The sequence below is a fragment of the Lampris incognitus genome, chromosome 4 (assembly GCF_029633865.1).
Source record: "Lampris incognitus isolate fLamInc1 chromosome 4, fLamInc1.hap2, whole genome shotgun sequence".
NCBI classification, from domain to species: domain Eukaryota; kingdom Metazoa; phylum Chordata; class Actinopteri; order Lampriformes; family Lampridae; genus Lampris; species Lampris incognitus.
This window is the reverse complement of record NC_079214.1, coordinates 1,242,436-1,267,513: the sequence shown is the minus strand read 5'-3', so window position 1 is coordinate 1,267,513 and position 25,078 is coordinate 1,242,436. Positions and strand designations below refer to the sequence as shown.

The 25,078-nt window shown below is 42.4% G+C and overlaps 1 protein-coding gene across 1 annotated transcript in view; it reads left to right on the top strand.

Moving 5' to 3' along the window:
• Nucleotides 1-25,078, top strand: part of LOC130111525 (mucin-2-like) — a 168,681-nt gene that overhangs the window by 105,463 nt on the left and 38,140 nt on the right. The window contains exons 20-29 of the mRNA XM_056278748.1: nucleotides 1,166-1,304; nucleotides 1,405-1,515; nucleotides 1,775-1,951; nucleotides 4,823-5,062; nucleotides 7,248-7,404; nucleotides 9,244-9,372; nucleotides 9,674-9,821; nucleotides 17,060-17,103; nucleotides 17,209-17,399; nucleotides 22,536-23,246. Of these exons, the coding sequence (XP_056134723.1) occupies nucleotides 1,166-1,304; nucleotides 1,405-1,515; nucleotides 1,775-1,951; nucleotides 4,823-5,062; nucleotides 7,248-7,404; nucleotides 9,244-9,372; nucleotides 9,674-9,821; nucleotides 17,060-17,103; nucleotides 17,209-17,399; nucleotides 22,536-23,246 (2,047 nt within the window). The remainder of the gene's footprint in view (nucleotides 1-1,165; nucleotides 1,305-1,404; nucleotides 1,516-1,774; nucleotides 1,952-4,822; nucleotides 5,063-7,247; nucleotides 7,405-9,243; nucleotides 9,373-9,673; nucleotides 9,822-17,059; nucleotides 17,104-17,208; nucleotides 17,400-22,535; nucleotides 23,247-25,078) is intronic.

Below are 25,078 nucleotides of genomic sequence, written 5' to 3'. Positions count from 1 at the left end.
CTGTCCAAGGGGCAGCATGTATATAGAAAACAAAAGAGGGCCAAGAACTGAGCCTTGAGGGACATCGCAACTCAAGTGAGCCATTGAAGAAGTAGAGTTAGCCAGAACAGCAGAAAAAGTTCTGTTGCTGAGGTAAGAGCGTAAACTAAGAGCAGAGTCCTTGATGCCAACCCGTCTCCAAGCGATGTAAGAGGAGATCGACTGTGATCGATTGTGTCAAAGGCATCACTTAACTCTAAAAGAACTAAAATCGAGCAATTACCTCTGTCTGCAGTCAGCAGTAGGTCATTAGTGACCTTAACTAGAGCTGTCTTGGTACTATGAAGTGCTCTAAAACCAGACTGGAAACTATTGAAAACATTATTATTGTTCATAAAAGAAATCAATTGAGATGAAATTACTCTCTCCAGAACCTTAGTAGTCATAGACCTGATTGATTTGGAAACTATAGACTCTAGATGTACTGTGGTTTTTGTACTATAAGATTTATTCAAAATAGGCATCTGGGTGGTGTAGCAGTCTATTCTGTTGCCTACCAACATGGGGATTGCCGTTTTGAATCCCCGTGTTACTTCTGGCTTGGTCGAGTGTCCCTACAGACACAATTGGCCGTGTCTGTGGGTGGGAAGCCGGATGTGGGTATGAGTCCTGGTCGCTGGACTAACGCCTCCTCTGGTCAGTCGGGGCGCCTGTTTGGGCAGGAGGGGGAGCTGGGGGGAATAGCGTGATCCTCCCACGCGCTACATCCCCCTGGTGAAACTCTTCACTGTCAGGTGAAAAGAAGCGGCTGGTGACTCCACATGTATTGGAGGAGACATGTGGTAGTCTGCAGCCCTCCCCGGATCGGCAGAGGGGGTGGAGCAGTGACCGGGACCGCTCTGAAAATAGGTTAATTAGCCAAGTACAATTGGGGAGAAAAAGGGGGGAAAATGTTAAAAAAAAAAAACATTATTCAAAATACATGTATTTTGAATAGGAGATAAATGAATGCCATGATTTTAAGCACCCCTCACTTTCTTACTTTGACTAGATCAAACTATATGCACTCTCGATACATTTTGAAATAATTTTGTGGTACAAAAATACAAAAAGTGAATGGATTGTAGATTTTGCAAGGCAGCTAAAAGGGTAACTGAGAGGTTGTGTATGATATTTGTCTACCCAGCACTTGCAGTAACAGGAAGTTCACATGTACCACTAATGTGTGTGATGGGATTTGTGGCATCTATGGCAATGGCCACTACACCACATTTGATGAAAAAAGGTTCGAGTTCAGTGGACTGTGTGAATACACACTCATCCAGGTAAAGCAGCAGTCATTCCATTAATCCCTACCATGTGCACAGAATTATACAGATGGGTCGATGGATAAGAGTGTTGCTTAAAATCTGTGTGTGTGTGTAGGACTACTGTGGCACTAACCAGGCCAATGGCACCTTCAGAGTGACAACGGAGAACATCCCCTGTGGGACTACAGGAACTACCTGCTCCAAGGCCATTAAGATTTTCCTTGGGGTAAAAAAACCAACTTGTGTTGTAGATATACTGTATAGTACCAGGTGCACAAGTAGATACAGTAGCATCGCAATCAGTGTTCATTTTATTTCAACTTATTACACATAATGATAAATGACTTAAAATTACACTCAGACAGGCAGGTGTGGCATTATTTTTTGTCTTTGTTTTATTTATTCTTAATTTGCTGAATTTTGAATTATTGCCATAGAAATATACCTTAACACATGTACATTTGATTTTAAATCATCTTCAACAGGCCAATGAGTTCCGTCTGAATGATGGGAGTTACCAAGTGATAAAGGGCAGCAGCACCTTGTTCCCAGCCCAGGTCCGAAAGATGGGCATGTACCTGGTTGTGACGGTCAAACCAGGGCTTGTGCTCATGTGGGATCAGAAGACAAGCTTTTTCATCAAACTCAGCCCAAACCACCAGGTAACCAACAAAGACTGCACATTTTTACTACCCTAACCTGGCACTATGGGTTTGTTGAATATTGCACACAAAATGTGTTTGTAATACAAACAGCATTACAAAACATGACACACAAGCTACATGATAGTAGAAAAAGCTGAGGGAAATGGTAAGACCACAGAGAAGGACCACAGAGAAGGACCACAGAGAAAGACCCCAGAAAAAGACCACAGAGAAGGACCCCAGAGAAGGACCACAGAGGACCACAGAGAAGGGCCACAGAGAAGGACCCCAGAGAAGGACCACAGAGAAAGACCCCAGAGAAGGACCACAGAGAAGGACCACAGAGAAGGACCACAGAGAAGGGCCACAGAGAAGGGCCACAGAGAAGGACCACAGAGAAGGACTCCAGAGAAAGACCACAGAGAAGGACCACAGAGAAAGGTGTTGGCTGTGATTTTTTGACAGGAATCAGCGCATTGCCAAATACAGAGAAGAGGACATGCTTTTTCATTTGAAAGTAAATTATACATGTTCTACAATAATAATAATAATAATATGATAGTGATATTAATCTTTATTTATGTAGCACCTTTAAAAACAGAGTTTACAAAGTGTTTTGACAGATACAGCAAAAGCAGAATAATCAGAAAGCAATGTAAAAACATAAAGCAAAAAGGTAAGGCCAACAAAAGCAAGTACAAAATTAAGGTAAAATCGTGGGCGCCCTGGTGGCTCACCTGGTACAGGGGTACCACATAAGGCTGAGTCCTTACCGCAGTGGCCTGGGTTCGAATCTGGCCTGGGCCCTTTGCTGCATGTTATCCCCTCTCTCTCCCCTGCCTTTCCTGTCTCTCTCTCTACTGCAACTATATAAGATGGAAAATGCAACAAAAAAAATCTTTAAAAAAGAATTAAGGTAAAATCAAGATAAACCTAAAGCAAGAAGAAAAAGGACACAAAAACAGCAGAGAGAAAACAGACGGGTGTTGAAAGATAAAGACGGTAAACGAGATAAAAAGGCAGTAAAAAACAATAATAAATATAATTAAAAGAACGAAATCAATAAAAGCCTGTACGTTTAAAGAAGTTAAGGACTTGTACCGATTGGCTAGACAGAGAGACCAAGCTGGGAAGGATGTGCAGCAGGTTAGGGCGATCAAGGATAGAGATGGAAATGTTCTGAGAAGCGAGAAGAGTGTGATGAGAAGGTGGAAGGAGTACTTTGAGGGGTTGATGAATGAAGAAAATGAGAGAGAGAGAAGGTTGGATGATGTGGGGATGGTGAATTAAGAAGTTCAGTGGATTAACAAGGAGGAAGTGAGGGCAGCTATGAAGAGGATGAAGAGTGGAAAGGCAGTTGGTCCTGATGACATACCTGTGGAGGCATGGAGGTGTTTAGGAGAGATGGCAGTGGAGTTTTTAACTAGATTGTTTAACACAATCTTGGAAAGTGAGAGGATGCCTGAGGAGTGGAGAAGAAGCATACTGGTACCGATTTTCAAGAACAAGGGCGATGTGCAGAACTGTAACAACTACAGAGGTATAAAGTTGATCAGCCACAGCATGAAGATTTGGGAAAGAGTAATAGAAGCTAGGTTAAGAGGAGAGGTGATGATCAGCGAGCAGCAGTATGGCTTCATGCCATGAAAGAGCACCACAGATGTGATGTTTGCTTTGAGAATGTTGATGGAGAAGTATAGAGGAGGCCAGAAGGAGGTACATTGTGTCTTTGTAGATTTAGAGAAAGCATACGACAGGGTGCCGAGAGAGGAGGTGTGGTATTGTATGAGGAAGTCAGGAGTTGCAGAGAAGTATGTAGGAGTGGTGCAGGATATGTATGAGGGAAGTGTGACAATGGTGAGGTGTGTGGTTGGAATGACAGATGGGTTCAAGGTGGAGGTGGGATTACATCAAGGATCGGCTCTGAGCCCTTTCTTGTTTGCAGTGGTGATGGACAGGTTGACGGACGAGATCAGGTAGGAGTCTCCATGGACTATGATGTTTGCAGATGACATTGTGATCTGTAGCGAGAGTAGGGTGGTGGTGGAGGAGAGCCTGGAGAGGTGGAGGTATGCACTGGAGAGAAGAGGAATGAAAGTCAGTAGGAGCAAGACGGAATACATATGTGTGAATGAGAGAGAGGACAGTGGAATGGTGAGGATGCAAGGAGTGGAGGTGATGAAGGCATATGAGTTTAAATACTTGGGGTCAACTGTACAAAGTAACGGGGAGTGCAGGAGAGAGGTGAAGAAGAGAGTGCAGGCAGGGTGGAGTGGGTGGAGAAGAATGTCAGGAGTGGTGTGTGACAGAAGGGTACCAGCAAGAGTTAAAGGGAAGGTTTACAAGATGGTAGTGAGACCAGCTATGTTGTATGGTTTGGAGACAGTGGCACTGATGAAAAGACAGGAGGAGGAGCTGGAGGTGGCAGAGATGAAGATGATAAGCTTTTCATTGGGAGTGATGAAGAAGGACAGGATTAGGAACGAGTATATTAGAGGGACAGCTCAGGTTGGACGGTTTGGAGACAAAGCAAGAGAGACAAGATGGAGATGGTTTGGACATGTGTGGAGGAGAGATGCTGGGTATACTGGGAGAAGGATGCTGAGTATGGAGCTGCCAGGGAAGAGGAGAAGAGGAAGGCCAAAGAGGAGGTTTATGGACGTGGTGAGGGAGGACATGCAGGTGGCTGGTGTGACAGAGGAAGATGCAGAGGACCGGAAGAGATGGAAACGATGATCCACTGTGGCGCCCCCTAATGGGAACAGCCGAAAGTAGTAGTAGTTGGTTTTAAGAAGTCACTGATTCTGCAAGTCTTAAGCCGAGGGGGCCTAACAGCAAAAGCACAGACACCTTTAGATTTAAACCTGGACTTTTCTACCTCCTTCCCAGGGGCAGGTGTGCGGTCTGTGTGGAAACTACGATGGCAATAGTAAGAATGATTTCACCACTCGCTCCTCTGAGATGGTGGTGGATCCTCTGGACTTTGGTAACAGTTGGAAAGTGTCAGCCAGCTGCCCCAATGCCAGGCTGATCAGTGACCCCTGTACCTCCAACCCCTACCGGGCAGCCTGGGCCCAGAGGCAGTGCAGCATCATCAACAGCGCCACCTTTCACAGCTGTCATTCACAAGTAACTGTTGACACCCACACAGACATACACACACACACACACACACACAGAGTAGATGTCCGTGGTCTTGTGCACCTTTTCTATGGGTTTTTGCCTCGAGACCTGAATTGAAGAACTTTGAAATTAAACATTTGAACTTCTACTGGGATATCTGACAGCGTCTTATGGCTAGAAATCTCACACGCCTTTGTTTAAGCACGCACAATCCTTACAGTTAGAAGTAACAACTGTGCACATATCTGATGATATTATCAAGCAGGCAAAACCAGTCAGTAATGCCAATGTGAGCATAAATATATGATTACATTTTGTCCTGGTTGTGCAAGAAGACAAAATGTCTTGTGGTTTATTCAAACCCATGGAGAATGGTCTCGTTTACATCTCACAACATGTTTGGCACAAAGGCCAGTACAGTTCAGGGGCTGTGGTCAGGACAGCCGGGGAAATAAAGGCCAGTACAGTTCAGGGGCTGTGGTCAGGACAGCCGGGGAAATAAAGGCCAGTACAGTTCAGGGGCTGTGGTCAGGACAGCCGGGGAAATAAAGGCCACTACAGTTCAGGGGCTGTGGTCAGGACAGCCGGGGAAATAAAGGCCAGCACAGTTCAGGGGCTGTGATCAGGACAGCCGGGGAAATAAAGGCCAGTACAGTTCAGGGGCTGTGGTCAGGACAGCCGGGGAAATAAAGGCCAGTACAGTTCAGGGGCTGTGATCAGGACAGTCGGGGAAATAAAGGCCAGTACAGTTCAGGGGCTCTGGTCAGGACAGCCGGGGAAATAAAGGCCAGTAAAGTTCAGGGGCTCTGGTCAGGACAGTCGAGGAAATAAAGGCCAGTACAGTTCAGGGGCTGTGGTCAGGACAGCCGGGGAAATAAAGGCCAGTACAGTTCAGGGGCTGTGGTCAGGACAGCCGGGGAAATAAAGGCCAGTACAGTTCAGGGGCTGTGATCAGGACAGTCGGGGAAATAAAGGCCAGTACAGTTCAGGGGCTGTGGTCAAGACAGCCGGGGAAATAAAGGCCAGTACAGTTCAGGGGCTGTGATCAGGACAGCCGGGGAAATAAAGGCCACTACAGTTCAGGGGCTGTGGTCAGGACAGTCGGGGAAATAAAGGCCAGCACAGTTCAAGGGCCGTGATCAGGACAGCCGGGGAAATAAAAGCCGGCACATTTCAGGGGCTGTGGTCAGGACAGCCGGGGAAATAAAGGCCACTACAGTTCAGGTACGTTAAAGGTAAAAACAAAATCACTTAACATGAAGCTGATTTGCAGCACAGAGCCTCTGTACATACATACATATATATATATATATATATGAAAAAAACTTTTAAGACATAGCAGTAAAAGCTTGTTTGGTGTGTCGTGCACAGATCAGCTGCTGATGTGGTTCGACAAAGAAAACACAGCCCACATTGCCTCACGTCACACCCCTAGTTAGGGTGGACAGCAACCAATGAGAGGAGAAAACATTTACACTAATAACCAATGGGGTGGTAGTTACGATGCACAGCAACCAATGGTGGGGTAGAAAACATTACAACCAGTGGGGTAAGGGGTGGGGCTTGTTTTGAAAAGCATTTAAAGGACCGGGGCACTGTTGAAATGGTCTACATTTAAATATACCAAGGTAATTTATGTAAATCATATCGTGGGTGGTGTTGGGACACAGTTGGAAGGGCAGGCAGTTAAAATATAAAAATACAACATCTAATAAATGTCACATGTATCATCTAATGGGGAGGGGAATAATAAAGATGTTTTACTTGTAATTACAAAGGAGACATGTTTTTCGGTGTCTACAGCTGGTGGCCAATTCGTTTCTACTATTCAAGGTGGACATGTCAGGTCTGCAGATAATAACATACTTCTCTGCCAAGTTTTGGCAGAATTCTGCCAGTTCTTTGTTGAACCACATTAGCAGCTGATGAGTGTGCGACGCACGAAACAGGCCTGTACTGCTATGTATTAAAACGGTTTTTCCTGTATCTGTGTTGAGATATATATATATATATATATGTTTGCACATACGCATCATACTCACATACACTGACACACATCTTTACACTACCTTTCCAATCAGTGTGTTAAGTATCTACTAAGTATTTATGTGCGTGTGCATATCTGTGGAAAACAACTTTTCCTCTGGTGTTCTTATAAATCCACTGAACATGACATAATTGTGTTGTCAAGGTGGACCCTGGTCCATATTATGACTCATGTGTGAGAGACTCCTGTGCGTGTGATACCGGTGGGGACTGCGAGTGTTTCTGCACAGCCATCGCTGCTTACGCCAGAGCCTGCAATGAAGCTGGAACCTGTGTGAGGTGGAGAACGCCAAGGATCTGCCGTGAGTTTCCTCGTCACCACAGCAGGCAAATTAGTTAAAAAGAGGTCAAAACTAGACCACAGTAAGAAACCACCACCAGTATAGTCTTACAGTTTCATGTAGCAGACACTTTATCCAAAGCGACGTACATCTGACAGTTAATACAACACAATGTAGTCTGCAGACAACAACGCAGGTAAGTGTAAAAAACTAGGTTCAAGTCTGATAGCACATAGTAGGTGTCAATCAGTCAGTCAATCAGTGCACAAAGGCAATGCTTAGGGTGCATACAAGGGACTTTTTATTTTCCTGGTAGTTTGAAAGTTAGCAGGAGCAAGACGGAATACCTATGCGTGAATGAGAGTGAGGACAGTGGAATGGTGAGGATGCAAGGAGGGGAGGTGACGAAGGTGGATGAGTTTAAATACTTGGGGTCAACTGTTCAAAGTAACGGGGAGTGCAGGAGAGAGATGAAGAAGAGAGTGCAGGCAGAGTGGAGTGGGTGGAGAAGTGTCAGGAGTGATGTGTGACAGAAGGGTACCAGCAAGAGTTAAAGGGAAGGTTTACAAGATGGTAGTGAGACCAGCTTTGTTGTATGGTTTGGAGACAGTGGCGCTGATGAAAAGACAGGAGGTTGAGCTGGAGGTGGCAGAGATGAAGATGATAAGATTTTCACTGGGAGTGATGAAGAAGGACAAGATTAGGAACGAGTATATTAGAGGGACAGTTCAGGTTGGATGGTTTAAAGACAAAGCAAGAGAGACAAGATTGAGATGGTTTGGACATGTGTGGAGGAGAGATGCTGGGTATATTGGGAGAAGGATGCTGAATATGGAGCTGCCAGGGAAGAGGAGAAGAGGAAGGCCAAAGAGGAGGTTTATGGACATGGTGAGGGAGGACATGCAGGTGGCTGGTGTGACAGAGGAAGATGCAGAGGACAGGAAGAAATGGAAATGATGATCCACTGTGGCACCCCCTAATTGGAACAACCAAAAGTAGTAGTAGTAGTAGTAGTGGTGGTAGTAGTAGTAGTAGTGGTGGTGGTGGTGGTAGTAGTGGTGGTAGTAGTAGTAGTAGTGGTGGTGGTGGTAGTAGTGGTAGTAGTAGTGGTGGTAGTAGTAGTCGTAGTAGTGGTGGTGGTAGTGGTGGTAGTAGTAGTGGTGGTGGTAGTAGTAGCAGTGGTACTAATAGTAGTAGTGGTGGTGGTGGTGGTAGTAGTAGTAGTCGTAGTAGTAGTAGTGGTAGTAGTCTGACACCCAGCTGAACCAGAATAATGAGAGAAAAACGTTGGAGCAGGGTGCCAGTGGTCTGGATACACAGAATGTAAAGGAGTTCTACTCTAGTAAACCAGTCTTCCCTCGTTCTTTCATAAGCACGGTGGCCTTTCATCTCAGAGAAAGGAAAAACCTTATCAGCCCGAATCACAGACCTTGACACTGTCATGTGTTGCTATAGTTTCCATATTTCAAAATCCCATGATTTTACAGGCTTGTTTTGGTACTGTGCTGATGGTAATGTCTTAACTGGGGATATGTTAATGCCCCAACCCACTGTTTACATGAGCCCAACCATTGGTCAACTCACCTGTCAGTCCCAGCCAGTGTGAGTAGTATATATGTAAGAAATGCTCTACAGCCACCAAATACTGTGTTCTCTCTATGAGGAGGAAGACAGGCTGAGAAATAATTAACGAATTTCACATTTTTCCTACATAATAAACTTTATCAACATGTTTCATACATGCCATGAAATATTATAAAATTGCCAAAATCTTGTATAATATATGGCTCCTATAAACACATTATTTCATATTGAGTAACTGTAGGACTAACACGTTACGTCTCATGTTTTCCCTCTCAGCTGTGTTCTGTGACTACTACAACACCCCTAGTGGTTGTGAGTGGCATTACAAGCCTTGTGGCGCTCCCTGTATGAAGACATGCAGGAACCCATCAGGAAACTGTTCCAATCTCATCACAGGCCTGGAAGGTGCAGTAAACACAGTTTTGTTGAAAACATTGACCACAAAAATCCCTTAAATTTTCTTAAACCTGCCAAGTTTCATCGGAGAGTACATGTAAGCCTGGAGAGGCCCTCATCTGACTGCAGGAAACCCAAAATCACAAAGTGTAAATGGAGAACCTCATCTTTACACCATTGTGTTCACATTCATTGTGAACGTTATTTTAAAGCTTTTCCGTGGCTTTGGAGAACACAGCAGCAGAATTCTCAGGAGGGGTGAACCTCTGAGATTCCACATTTTGTTTATAATGCTTTCATTGTGTTACAGGCTGCTACCCGCAATGTTCTCCAACACAAGCCTACTTTGACGAAGACACCATGAAGTGTGTTACCAGAGACGAGTGTGGTTGCTATGACAACCAAGGCACCCATTACAGCATTGGAGCGAATGTTCCATCAAATAACTGTTACCTTTGGTAAGTCCTGCACAAACGCCTGACCGCTAGTTGCTGCTGGCTTCTTTGTTGTCAACTCAGTGCTCCGACACTGCAGAGGAGGTAATGCTCACAGGTAGCGTCAGGTGCAATATACTGGGAGGTGTGCAAGGGTCTTCTACACCTGGACCTAATGGGGTTTGTTATAGGCTCTGTAAGAGTGTGCCTCATGTCTGGAAGTATTTATGGAAGGTAATAATAGAAGTATTATGGAAAAGGGGGTTATTCCAAGGGCTTGACATAGAGCAGGAGGTATTTTCAGGACTGGATGGCAAACGTTTTTTTACAGCTAAATAATTACTTAGTGGGGGGCGTTGCTCCTATGGCGACTGGCAGCAGGTTCCTCATTTCAGAGGGACTTTTTTATTGTTACTGTTGTTTTATGTGTTGTCTTGTCCTAAGTGGGCTAGTTTTTGAGTGTTTTTAAGTCCAAAATGTTGTTTATGAGTTGGTTCAGAGATTTTATATTACTTGCTTTTGGTGATATTACAAATTTTGCCTGGAGTCACTGACACTCCCACCAAACAATCCAGTACACACTTGAGTTTCTCTTAAACCTATGGTAGAGTTGCCAGACCCTGGATCCTACACTTTTCTGACGGTTCTCTGACGCAGATTGGGAGATTAGTGATCCTGTGATCACAAGAAATTACAGGTAGTCCCCAAGTTACGAACGCCCATACTTAGGAACCGAGCGCCGTACAGCCTATTATTTTTTAAAAACGAGTTACACACAATGGTTCGTACTAACGAACGGATGGACCTACTGCAATCACTTGAACATTAATGGCAAGTTTTTCTTCACAAACAGAAGCATCTCTGCCTTGTCACCAGATAGTTGCTTTCTTCTCTCATCTACCACATGTCCCGCCAAGCTAAACAAACGCTCACTGTCAACGCTTGTACACGGGGCAGAGAGGTAGGCTCGGGCAAGTGGAGCAAGTGCAGGGAAACGATCTTTATTGATCCTCCAGAAGGTAAATGCAGTTTCACTTCTGCTGATGGGCAACTCAGACAGGTAACTCTGTACCTGCACAGACGAAGGGCTGGCCAGCAGTTGCTCCACCCCAGAATTCTCCTTCAGTATTTCGTCATGTACTGAAAGCAAGAGACCACATAGCTTTTTGGCTGCAGGTGCTTCTGTGACAGGTCCAGGTGCAGTGGAGGCTTCTGCAACAGGTTCCTTAGGTGCGTGTCCAGTCTCCCCCTCCAGCATAGTCAGAAGCAGCCGTTTCACTTGATCTTTAACTTCTGCTGAGAAGTAGCGATTCTTGTACCTTTTGCATGAACAGACAAAGACAAGAAGGATAGTTCAAATGATTGTGTTTTAGATACAGCCAGGCAAACACAGAGCCTAACTATTAGCCTATAGCTATGTTCATTAAAATTAATTTTGTAAGTATAGCAATAGATTAATAATGATAATAATAGCTATATTACTACAGTAGCAGTAGGCTAATAACATGCCTGGGCTCAAGAACAGTGGCCAAAGTGTACAGCGGCTCCTTTTGGATGTTGCTGAACCTTCTCCGAACCGCCTCCAGCAATGTGGTTTTTGCAGTTGCCCCTCCACGGTCTGTGTCTGCCCTTCTCTCCAAAAGCCGTTTCAGCGCAGTGTTGGCTGGAATGACGTCTGCGGCTGTTGTACTTGGCCAATTACCCCACTCTTCTCTGCTCCGCTCCTTTTCACCTGACAGTGAGGAGTTTCACCAGGGGGACGTAGCACGTGGGAGGATCACACTATTCCCCCAGTTTCCCCTCCCCCCCGAACAGGTGCTCCGACCGACCAAAGGAGGCACTATTGCAGCGACCAGGACACACATCCACATCCGGCTTCCCACCCACAGACACAGCAAATTGTGTCTGTAGGGGTGCCCGACCAAGCTGGAGGTAACACGGGGATTCGAACTGTCGATCCCTGTGTTGGTAGGCAACGGAATAGACCGCTACGCTGACCGGACGCCCAAGAGGAAAAGATTTAAAATTATGCAGTTGGTAACTGAGACAAGGACTCCTAGTTGGCAGGCTGATGTTAGACCAGTTGAAATGGGTTTAGAATGTACTACTGGAAAGTGTTATATATATAGTAAGTAAGGTATGGAAAGAAACGCGAGGAGGCCCATACGGAGCTCATGCTGCTAAGCATGCATCAACAGTGCCAGGGGAGTAATTCACCGGGCAGACCTGTATGGTGCATGTGGTTGTTAAAGACAGATGATAGCTTCCTAGGAGGCCCATATGGAACCCGGGCCACTGGGCATACATTAAGTAGGGTTTAGCCAGCGGGCAGGCCCGTTGGTAGATGGTGGTGATAGTTAAAGATGGATGTTAGCCACGGTTGGCTCCCGTATGGAGCAGGTGCTACTACAGTGCTAGTGTGATTAGTCCCTGGGCGGAACTGTGCTGTGCTGTGGAGATGTGTGACGGCGTGCCTGATGTTATGGAGATGGGTGACGCCTGATGTTATGGAGATGGGTGACGGCGTGCCTGATGTTATGGAGATGGGTGACGCCTGATGTTATGGAGATGGGTGACGGCGTGCCTGATGTTATGGAGATGGGTGACGCCTGATGTTATGGAGATGGGTGACGGCGTGCCTGATGTTATGGAGATGGGTGACGCCTGATGTTATGGAGATGGGTGACGGCGTGCCTGATGTTATGGAGATGAGTGACGCCTGATGTTATGGAGATGGGTGACGCCTGATGTTATGGAGATGGGTGACGGCGTGCCTGATGTTATGGAGATGAGTGACGCCTGATGTTATGGAGATGGGTGACGCCTGATGTTATGGAGATGGGTGACGGCGTGCCTGATGTTATGGAGATGAGTGACGCCTGATGTTATGGAGATGGGTGACGCCTGATGTTATGGAGATGGGTGACGGCGTGCCTGATGTTATGGAGATGAGTGACGCCTGATGTTATGGAGATGGGTGACGCCTGATGTTATGGAGATGAGTGACGCCTGATGTTATGGAGATGAGTGACGGCGTGCCTGATGTTATGGAGATGGGTGACGCCTGATGTTATGGAGATGAGTGACGCCTGATGTTATGGAGATGGGTGACGGCGTGCCTGATGTTATGGAGATGGGTGACGCCTGATGTTATGGAGATGGGTGACGCCTGATGTTATGGAGATGAGTGACGCCTGATGTTATGGAGATGGGTGACGCCTGATGTTATGGAGATGGGTGACGGCGTGCCTGATGTTATGGAGATAGGTCCTTTGTGTTACCAAATGTAAAATATAATTTTGACCCACACCAAACCATCACTATCATAACTGCAATGCCCAGTTGACCTTTCAAAATGCACACAAACGGTTGTCACAGTAACACTTGGTTCCTGCGGTGTGAAAAACAAAGAAGAGAAGCACTACATACTATATTCAGCTTGTTTAATATAGTTCTATCATTGGCACTACATATATTCAGCTTGTTTAATATAGTTCTATCATTGGCACTACATATATTCTGCTTGTTTAATATAGTTCTATCATTGGCACTACATATATTCTGCTTGTCTAATATAGTTCTATCATTGGCACTACATATATTCTGCTTGTTTAATATAGTTCTATCATTGGCACTACATATAGTCTACTTGTTTAATATAGTTCTATCATTGGCACTACTAATATTCAGCTTGTTTAATATAGTTCTATCATTGGCACTACATATATTCTGCTTGTTTAATATAGTTCTATCATTGGCACTACATATATTCTGCTTGTTTAATATAGTTCTATCATTGGCACTACATATATTCTGCTTGTTTAATATAGTTCTATCATTGGCACTACATATATTCTGCTTATTTAATATAGTTCTATCATTGGCACTACATATATTCTGCTTGTTTAATATAGTTCTATCATTGGCACTACATATATTCTGCTTGTTTAATATAGTTCTATCATTGGCACAACTAATATTCAGCTTGTTTAATATAGTTCTATCATTGGCACTACATATATTCTGCTTGTTTAATATAGTTCTATCATTGGCACTACATATATTCTGCTTATTTAATATAGTTCTATCATTGGCACTACATATATTCTGCTTGTTTAATATAGTTCTATCATTGGCACTACATATATTCTGCTTATTTAATATAGTTCTATCATTGGCACTACATATATTCTGCTTGTTTAATATAGTTCTATCATTGGCACTACATATATTCTGTTTATTTAATATAGTTCTATCATTGGCACTACATATATTCTGCTTGTTTAATATAGTTCTATCATTGGCACTACATATATTCTGCTTGTTTAATATAGTTCTATCATTGGCACTACATATATTCTGCTTGTTTAATATAGTTCTATCATTGGCACTACATATGTTCTGCTTATTTAATATAGTTCTATCATTGGCACTACATATATTCTGCTTGTTAAATATAGTTCTATCATTGGCACTACTAATATTCTGCTTGTTTAATATAGTTCTATCATTGGCACTACTAATATTCTGTTTATTTAATATAGTTCTATCATTGGCACTACATATATTCTGCTTGTTTAATATAGTTCTATCATTGGCACTACATATATTCAGCTTGTTTAATATAGTTCTATCATTGGCACTACTAATATTCTGCTTGTTTAATATAGTTCTATCATTGGCACTACATATATTCTGCTTATTTAATATAGTTCTATCATTGGCACTACATATATTCTGCTTATTTAATATAGTTCTATCATTGGCACTACATATATTCTGCTTATTTAATATAGTTCTATAATTGGCACTACTAATATTCTGCTTGTTTAATATAGTTCTATCATTGGCACTACTAATATTCTGTTTATTTAATATAGTTCTATCATTGGCACTACATATATTCTGCTTGTTTAATATAGTTCTATCATTGGCACTACATATATTCTGCTTGTTTAATATAGTTCTATCATTGGCACTACATATATTCTGCTTGTTTAATATAGTTCTGTCATTGGCACTACATATATTCTGCTTGTTTAATATAGTTCTATCATTGGCACTACATATATTCTGCTTGTTTAATATAGTTCTATCATTGGCACTACTAATATTCTGCTTATTTAATATAGTTGTATCATTGGCACTACATATATTCAGCTTGTTTAATATAGTTCTATCGTTGGCACTACTAATATTCTGTTTATTTAATATAGTTGTATCATTGGCACTACATATATTCAGCTTGTTTAATATAGTTCTATCATTGGCACTACTAATATTCTGCTTATTTAATATAGTTGTATCATTGGCACTACATATATTCAGCTTGTTTAATATAGTTCTATCGTTGGCACTACTAATATTCTGTTTATTTAATATAGTTCTATCATTGGCACTACATATATTCTGCTTGTTTAATATAGTTCTATCATTGGCACTACATATAGTCTACTTTTTTAATATAGTTCTATCATTGGCACTACATATATTCTACTTGTTTAATATAGTTCTATCATTGGCACTACATATATTCTACTTGTTTAATATAGTTCTATCATTGGCACTACATATATTCTACTTGTTTAATATAGTTCTATCATTGGCACTACATATATTCTGCTTATTTAATATAGTTCTATCATTGGCACTACTAATATTCTGCTTGTTTAATATAGTTCTATCATTGGCACTACATATATTCTGCTTGTTTAATATAGTTCTATCATTGGCACTACTAATATTCTGTTTATTTAATATAGTTCTATCATTGGCACTACATATATTCTGCTTGTTTAATATAGTTCTATCATTGGCACTACATATATTCAGCTTGTTTAATATAGTTCTATCATTGGCACTACTAATATTCTGCTTGTTTAATATAGTTCTATCATTGGCACTACATATATTCTGCTTATTTAATATAGTTCTATCATTGGCACTACATATATTCTGCTTATTTAATATAGTTCTATCATTGGCACTACATATATTCTGCTTGTTTAATATAGTTCTATCATTGGCACTACTAATATTCTGCTTGTTTAATATAGTTCTATCATTGGCACTACTAATATTCTGCTTGTTTAATATAGTTCTATCATTGGCACTACATATATTCTGCTTGTTTAATATAGTTCTATCATTGGCACTACATATATTCTGCTTGTTTAATATAGTTCTATCATTGGCACTACATATATTCTGCTTATTTAATATAGTTCTATAATTGGCACTACTAATATTCTGCTTGTTTAATATAGTTCTATCATTGGCACTACATATATTCTACTTGTTTAATATAGTTCTATCATTGGCACTACATATATTCTGTTTGTTTAATATAGTTCTATCATTGGCACTACATATATTCTGCTTGTTTAATATAGTTCTATCATTGGCACTACATATATTCTGTTTGTTTAATATAGTTCTATCATTGGCACTACATATATTCTGCTTGTTTAATATAGTTCTATCATTGGCACTACATATATTCTACTTGTTTAATATAGTTCTATCATTGGCACTAAATATATTCTGCTTGTTTAATATAGTTCTATCATTGGCACTACATATATTCTGCTTGTTTAATATATTTCTATCATTGGCACTACATATATTCTACTTGTTTAATATAGTTATATCATTAGCACTACATATACTCTACTTATTTAATATAGTTATATCATTGGCACTACATATATTCTACTTATTTAATATAGTTCTCTCATTAGCACTACATATATTCTACTTGTTTAATATAGTTATATCATTAGCACTACATATATTCTACTTATTTATATATTTATATCATTGGCACTACATATATTCTACTTATTTAATATAGTTCTCTCATTAGCACTACATATTTTCTACTTATTTATATAGTTATATCATTGGCACTACATACAGTGCATCCGGAAAGTATTCACACCCCTTCACTTTCCCCACATTTTGTTATGTTACAGCCTTATTCCAACATGGATTATATTCCTTTTTTTCCTCATCAATGTACACACAATACCCCATATTCTACTTATTTAATATAGTTATATCATCAGCCCTACATTTTTTTCTGCTTGTTTAATATAGTTTAATCATTGGCTGTGTTGAGCAGGTGTTTTATGATATCCCAAAACAAGTGAAGACATCATGTTGATGCCTCTCTCATCATTTCACATTGTGCATTTTAAGGGATTGTTTTGCGATGTAACCCCAAGACAATACTAAAACCCTTATTTTATTCTTTCTCAAAGCACTTGTATGGTCTCTGGAATAAGCTGCAGCTACAACGTCAATAGTAAGAAAAAACATTTTCACCACCATTTACAAAACTCTCTACATACTAATGCGTGAGAAAAATAACACTTGAGCATGAAAAAAAAAGACAACTCTTCCTCTGCAGGTTGTACATGCTTCGTAAATGGTAAAATCTATCCATATGGTGCTACAATCTACAACACTACCGATGGGCTTGGGAATTGCATCACAGCTGTGTGTGGGGACAATGGCAGTATCGTCAGGGACATGTACCCATGCATAATCACTCCAAGTCCTGCTCAACCCACCTCTTCACCAGCCACGACCACCAGCACAGTTACAGAGATGTTAATCACAAGACGGCCGACCACCATCTTCTCCTTCTCCACACCTGGTAAGAGAAAAGCCCCTTGTGGCAGACCACTTTTAACAGGCACAAGTATGAGGACGGGGAGCTGTAGTTGTTTGAGTATATGAGCTGTCTTGCTTTTTTTGTCCTCACTGTCAGATCCGTATGTTAGATCCCTAACCTATCTGGTGTACAGTGTGCCTACTTCATATTTGTGATGTCTGTTGTTATGACTTGTAAGACATGCAGGTCAGGTGAGTCGGCTGTACTAAATTGTCCCTAGGTGTGTGTGTGTGTGTGTGTGTGTGTGTGTGTGTGTGTGTGTGTGTGTGTGTGTGTGTGTGTGTGTGTGTGTGTGTGTGTGTGCGCGCGGGGCCCTGTGATAGACTGGCGGCCTGTCCGGGGTGTCTCCTCGCCTGCCGCCCAATGACTGCTGGGATAGGCTCCAGCATCCGCGCGACCCTGAGAGCAGGATAAGTGGCTTGGATAATGGATGGATGGATGGATGTCTATTGTTAGAAGAACATATAATTGTGATTGTGAATTTTGACAAATTTACAGTGCAACACAAATTATGCACCCTCTCTGCTTCATTTCCCTTTTGAGGGTACATCTGGCAGTCACAATGTTATTTATCATGTTGTCCATAAATCAGTTTGTAAGGCCAACAGATGACGGCTCTGATTTGATGCCATCTCTCACTCAGAGCAAAGCAGCCTTTGCCATCATTTGCTGATCTCATTCCTTCTGCCTCTTCACCAAGTCAATAACCTGCCTCGCTACTCCATTAAGACAAGATCACCTTGTCAAAATTATGTTTTGCAAAGGCAGTGGTGTCCCTTGAAAAATATTATAGGCTGTCTCCTTAAAGATTAGGAGCTGTTGAAAGTAAAATCTGTAAGTTGGGAAATTGGAGACCTCTAGTCAACTCAAAGCCACTGTTTAGTGTTGGTTTGTTTTTAAGTTGGATCCATGGATGTATTCATCTCTAGATGACAGACTGAAACTTGACAACCAGTCACTTCCTTCAGTGGAAGAATCAGAATCAGAATACTTTATTCATCCCTGAGGGGAAATTGAGTTCTATTACAGACACTCATGCTCTAATAACTAAAAACTAACAAGATAAGAAAATATAAACAGAAACAAACAGAAATAAAAGATAAATAAGAAATAGAAATAAGAACAAAATATATCAACAAGCATGGTGCACATAACACCCTATCTATACTGCACTACCACAGCACGCAACAAGCAGCACAAACAAAACTCGACAAGGCCAGTCCAATGACCATTAACTCAGTGTCTGATAGTCTGAGTCTGAGGGAGGAGTTGTAAAGTGTGATGGATACAGGCAGGAATGACCTCCTATGGCGGTCTGTGGTGCTTTTCAGCAGAATGAGTCTATTACTGAAAGTACTCCTGTGCCCAACCAGCATGTCATGGATTGGGTAGGAGACGTTGTCCATGATGGCACGTAATTTCAACAGCGTCCTCCTCTCAGAAACCGCTGACAGAGAATCCAGTTCCACCCCCACAATGTCACCGGCCTTGCAGATCAGTTTATTGAGCCTGTTTGCATCTGCTACCCTCAACCTGCTGCCGCAACAATCGGCAGCAAACAGGAGAGCACTGGCCACTACAGACTCATACCACATCCTGAGCATTGTCTGGCAGATCTTAAAGGACCTCAGCCTCCTCAAAAAGTAGAGACGGCTCTGTCTCTTCTTGTAGAGGTCATCAGTGTTCTTAGCCCAGTCCAGTTTATTGTCTATATACACCCCCAGATACTTGTAGTTTTCCACAGTGTCCACACTGACCCCCTGGATGGAGACAGGGGTCACTGATGTCATGTCCCTCCTCAGGTCAACAACCAGCTCCTTTGTCTTAATCACGTTGAGCTGCAGATTGTTCTACTCACACCACGTGACAAAGTTTCCCACCACAGCCCTGTACTCAGCCTCCTCGCCCTTACTGATGCATTGGACTATAGCATAGTCCTCAGAGAATGACAGTGAGGAAGTGCCTCATTATCCTCAGCCAGTACAGACAGCTGGTGTGGCTCATTGGCTCAGGTTGGAACTGCAAGTTGCATGACGCCATAAGTCCCAAAAAATACTTTTTCCCATGGAGATACAACAGAACAGAAAGGTTTATAAATCTTTGGTAAAATTTTCTGGGCATCACAAAAAAGCAAGAACATCTCTTGGAATGACCAAGTTTTAAATCATAAAGTCCATTTTTCAAACAACCCACTTGTTTATCATGAATGCGCATATCATACATGCCGTTTACGCACGCCCATGAATAGTAGGCACATGTGCTTCAAAGGGAGCTTTGACTTCTGTTGTGGTTTGGATAAACTGAGATTGTGTTATTCTGGCTGCCAGTTCCATGCACCAACATACAACTGTACATTTATCTATAGCTCGACATTGTCAGTTTATGAGCCATTCATTGTGCTTTTCTTTTATCCTTTGCTAAATGCATGTTCATGATAAGACGTGGCTTATTAAAATAGAAGACATGATGATTTAAAACTGGATCATTCAGAGTTGATTTTGCACTTTTGCAATGTCCAGATTTGTTTTTCTTTTCCATTGTATCTTTATAAGAAAAGTTTTTTTTAGGTCCCATGGCATAGTGTGACTTGCGGATTCTAGCTTAGCCACGAAGCTCATACCAGCCATTCTTGCTGATAATGGGAGCCTGGTTGGATTTGACATGTGGTGAAGGGAGAGCACATGGTAAACTGTGAAGGTGTGTGAGCAGTGAGGGACAACCTATATCTGTTATAGCAGAATCATGAAAGCCTCTAAGTTTACGGTGAACTCAGACCAAACCCAATGCCAAACTTGAGCGCACTGAGAATTGATGAAAAATGAATGGAAAGGGATGATAGAGCACATCAAATTGTTGTTTTGCCACGAGATATGCATAACATTATGTCATGATCTATTATTATAGTTGCAAAACAACAGCAAGCCAACATTCTCAAGTGAGCACATGGAACTTAATGGGAACTCCCACCGAGTCCCTCGGTCTCCAGCTGACTTTGAGGGGGAACTGTTCTGATTGGTTTGCTGCAAGAGAAATTGTTGCTCAAGAAGAACATTTCTCAACCCAAGCAAGTTTCGGGTATCTCAGGGTGCAAGAGTGGCTTGTTGCACCATATCATCTCTTTCAATCCACTCTTTCAATCCACGACTGCTTTTGCTATTAAACTGCTATGAGCCATGCTTTTGAAAGATGAAACTCCAAAATTGGAAAAAGGATTTTGTGGTGATGCTGACCTTGCAACATCTCTATGGTAAAAGTAAATAATGTTCTGTAATTTACAGCTAGTGGGCGATTGCAGATGTCCCTAGGAGAAGAATCGGGGACACAAGGTGTAGCTGTACCCTATAACAAAAAAACCAAAACAACAGAAACAGCAAAATTCAAAAAACAGCTTAGAGGTCACCAGTTCCCAACATTAAATATTCTTTTTACATTATAGATTCTTTTTACATTAGCTTCATTATTGCTTCTTTTGTTATTGTTTGAGCGAAAATGCAAGCTATTGGTTCTGTATGGCTTCAGTTCTGAAATAAATCATATACCTATTCCAAAACAGTAGCCCAATAGTTGTGTGACAAAAAAATAACTACTCAACTAGGACAATTCACATATTTTAAAAGCTTCATTTCACTGGAGTGGCAATATGACTTTTAGCTTTGGTGATGAATAGATCTGCTTATATATACAGACTGCACTGACAGTACCCAAATATTTAATAGATAAAGAGAACATAAGACTAAATCCCAGTACAGTGTATGCAGATGGAAACAGGTGGAATCTGAGTGAGGGTGAGCAACAGCCAAGCAGTCGTACCGCAGCAGCACTGTAGGAATCAGTTGAGTGGCACCAACTGGTTCACTTCAATTAACCTTGATCTCATCAATGTCATAGGGGGCATAAAAGAGACTGTTACCCCATATTATGTAGGCACCACAGATGTAGTCCAGCACATTAGTAGAAAGACAACATGCCAGCTTTACCCAACTAAACACTGGGTAGATTTGAAGGAAGCTAGGCTGAGATGTTCAACTACAACACTACCATCAGTCTAACTAACACCACCCTAATCACCAACTGCAATTTGTTCTGGCACTCAACTAATTTTTTTTTTTTTTTGCTTTTTCAAATATGTTGGGAGAGACAGGTTGAAAAATTAATAGGTAAAATAGGTTAAAAAGGTACTCTTGTGGAAGTAAGGAAGACATACAACTGTAGACATCAAGATAACATACTTGAACGTTTTCTTGGAAATGTAGATCTTTTGCAAATTTGATTGAATAATTGTTTATACTGCAAAGAGTCATTGTACTAAATACTGGGCTGTGACAATAACCATTGAAAAATTTATTTCAGTCACAGAAACAACATCACAAGTTACCCATGTATTGGCTACAACTTCGAAACCTGTGTCAACCTCTTGGACAACAAAACCACCAAAAGTAGAAACAACTGGGCCAACCACAGTTTCTACTAGAACTGTGGTGGAAACAACAACCTTATTACCTCGCCAATCGACGGAAAGCCCCGAAACAACTGTGGTAACCTCCAAACCATCTGTTATTACTACCACCACTTTACCAACAATCAAAACTAAGGGAACCACAGTAAGACCAGTCGAGACAACTGCAGAGGTTACAACAGCAGAGACTGAATCAACAACAGAGCCACCAAATGTAGAAACCACAGGGCCAACCACGGTTTCTGTTACAGCTGTAGTAGAAACTACAACCTCAGTACCTCACCCATCAACAGCAAGCCCAGAAACAACCGTGGCAACCTTCAAACCCTCTGTTGTTACCACCACCAATCTACCAACAACCTTAACTAAGGCAACCACAGTAAAACTAGCTGAGACAACTGCAGAGATTACAACAGCAGAGACTACATCAACAACAAAGTTGCCAAAAACAGAAAACACGGGGCCAGTTACAATTTTTACTACAGCTGGGGTTGAACCTACAACCTCTGTATCCCGCCCATCAACAGCAAGCCCAGAAACAACAGTAGCAACCTCCAAACCCTCTGTTGTTACCACCACCACTCTACTAACAACCAAAACTAAGGGAACCACAGTAAGACCAGTCGAGACAACTGCAGAGATTACAACAGGAGAGACTGCATCAACGACAAAGCCAGCAAAAGTGGAAACCATGGGGCCAACTACGGTTTCTACCACAGCTGTGGTAGAAACTACAACCTCAGCCCCTCACCCATCAACAGCAAGCCCAGAAACAACAGTGGCAACCTCCAAACCCTCTATTATTACCACCACCACTCTACCAACAACCAAAACTAAGGGAACCACAGTAAGACCAGTCGAGACAACTGCAGAGATTACAACAGGAGAGACTGCATCAACGACAAAGCCAGCAAAAGTGGAAACCATGGGGCCAACTACGGTTTCTACCACAGCTGTGGTAGAAACTACAACCTCAGCCCCTCACCCATCAACAGCAAGCCCAGAAACAACAGTGGCAACCTCCAAACCCTCTATTATTACCACCACCACTCTACCAACAGTCAAAACTAAGGGAACCACAGTAAGACTAGTAAAAACAACTACTGAGGTTACAACAGCAGAGACTGTATCAACAACAAAGCCACCAAATGTAGAAACCACAGGGCCAGTCACAATTTCTACTACAGCTGTGGTTGAGACTAAAACCTCAGTACCTCGCCGATCAACAGCAAGCCCAGAAACAACAGTGGCAACCTCCAAACCCTCTATTGTTACCACCACCACCTTACTAACAACCAAAACTAAGGCAACCACAGTAAGATCAGTTGAGACAACTGCAGAGATTAGAACAGGAGAGACAGCATCAACGACAAAGCCACCAAATGTAGAAATCACAGGGCCAACCACGGTTTCTACAACAGCTGTGGTTGAATCTACAGCCTCTGTACCTCGCCTATCAACAGCAAACCCAGAAACAACACTGGCAACCTCCATATCCTCTATTATTACCACCACCACTCTACCAACACTCAAAACTAAGGGAACCACAGTAAGACCAGTAAAAACAACTGCAGAGGTTACAACAGCAGAGACTGAATCAACAACAAAGCCACCAAATGTAGAAATCACAGGGCCAACCACGGTTTCTACTACAGCTGTGGTAGAAACTACAACCTCAGCCCCTCACCCATCAACAGCAAGCCCAGAAACAACAGTGGCAACCTCCAAACCCTCTGTTGTTACCACCACCACTCTACCAACAATCAAAACTAAGGGAACCACAGTAAGTCTTGTCGAGACAACTGCAGAGGTTAAAACAGCAGAGACTGCATCAACAACAAAGCCACCAAATGTAGAAAGCACAGGGCCAACCACGGTTTCTGTTACAGCTGTAGTAGAAACTACAACCTCAGTACCTCACCCATCAACAGCAATCCCAGAAACAACTATGGCAACCTCCAAACCCTCTGTTGTTACCACCACCACTCTACCAACAATCAAAACTAAGGGAACCACAGTAAGACCAGTTGGGACAACTGCAGAGGTTACAACAGCAGAGACTGCATTAACAACGAAGCCACCAAATGTAGAACCCACAGGGCCAACCACAGTTTCTACTACAGCTGTAGTAGAAACTACAACCTCAGCCCCTCACCCATCAACAGCAAGTCCAGAAACAACAGTCGCAACCTCCAAACCCTCTGTTGTTACCACCACCACTCCACCAACAATCAAAACTAAGGGAACCACAGTAAGACCAGTAAAAACAACTGCAGAGGTTACAACAGCAGAGACTGAATCAACAACAAAGCCACCAAATGTAGAAACCACAGGGCCAACCACGGTTTCTGTTACAGCTGTAGTAGAAACCACAACCTCAGCCCCTCACCCATCCACAGCAAGCCCAGAAACAACTGTGGCAACCTCCAAACCCTCTGTTGTTACCACCACCACCTTACTAACAACCAAAACTAAGGCAACCACAGTAAGACCAGTTGAGACAACTGCTGAGATTAGAACAGGAGAGACTGCATCAACGACAAAGCCAGCAAAAGTGGAAACCACAGGGCCAACTACAGTTTCTACTACAGCTGTGGTTGAACCTACAACCTCTGTATCTCGCCTATCAACAGCAAGCCCAGAAACAACAGTGGCAACCTCCAAACCCTCTGTTGTTACCACCAGCACTCTACCAACAATCAAAACTAATGGAACCACAGTAAGACCAGTCGAGACAACTGCAGAGGTTACAACAGCAGAGACTGCATCAACAACAAAGCCACTAAATGTAGAAATCACAGGGCCAACCACGGTTTCTACTACAGCTGTGGTTGAACCTACAACCTCTGTATCTCGCCTATCAACAGCAAGCACAGAAACAACACTGGCAACCTCCAAACCCTCTGTTATTACCACCACCACTCTACCAACAATCAAAACTAATGGAACCACAGTAAGACCACTCGAGACAACTGCAGAGATTACAACAGGAGAGACTGCATCAACGACAAAGCCAGCAAAAGTGGAAACCATGGGGCCAACCACGGTTTCTACCACAGCTGTGGTAGAAACTACAACCTCAGCCCCTCACCCATCAACAGCAAGCCCAGAAACAACAGTGGCAACCTCCAAGTCGTCTGTTGTTAC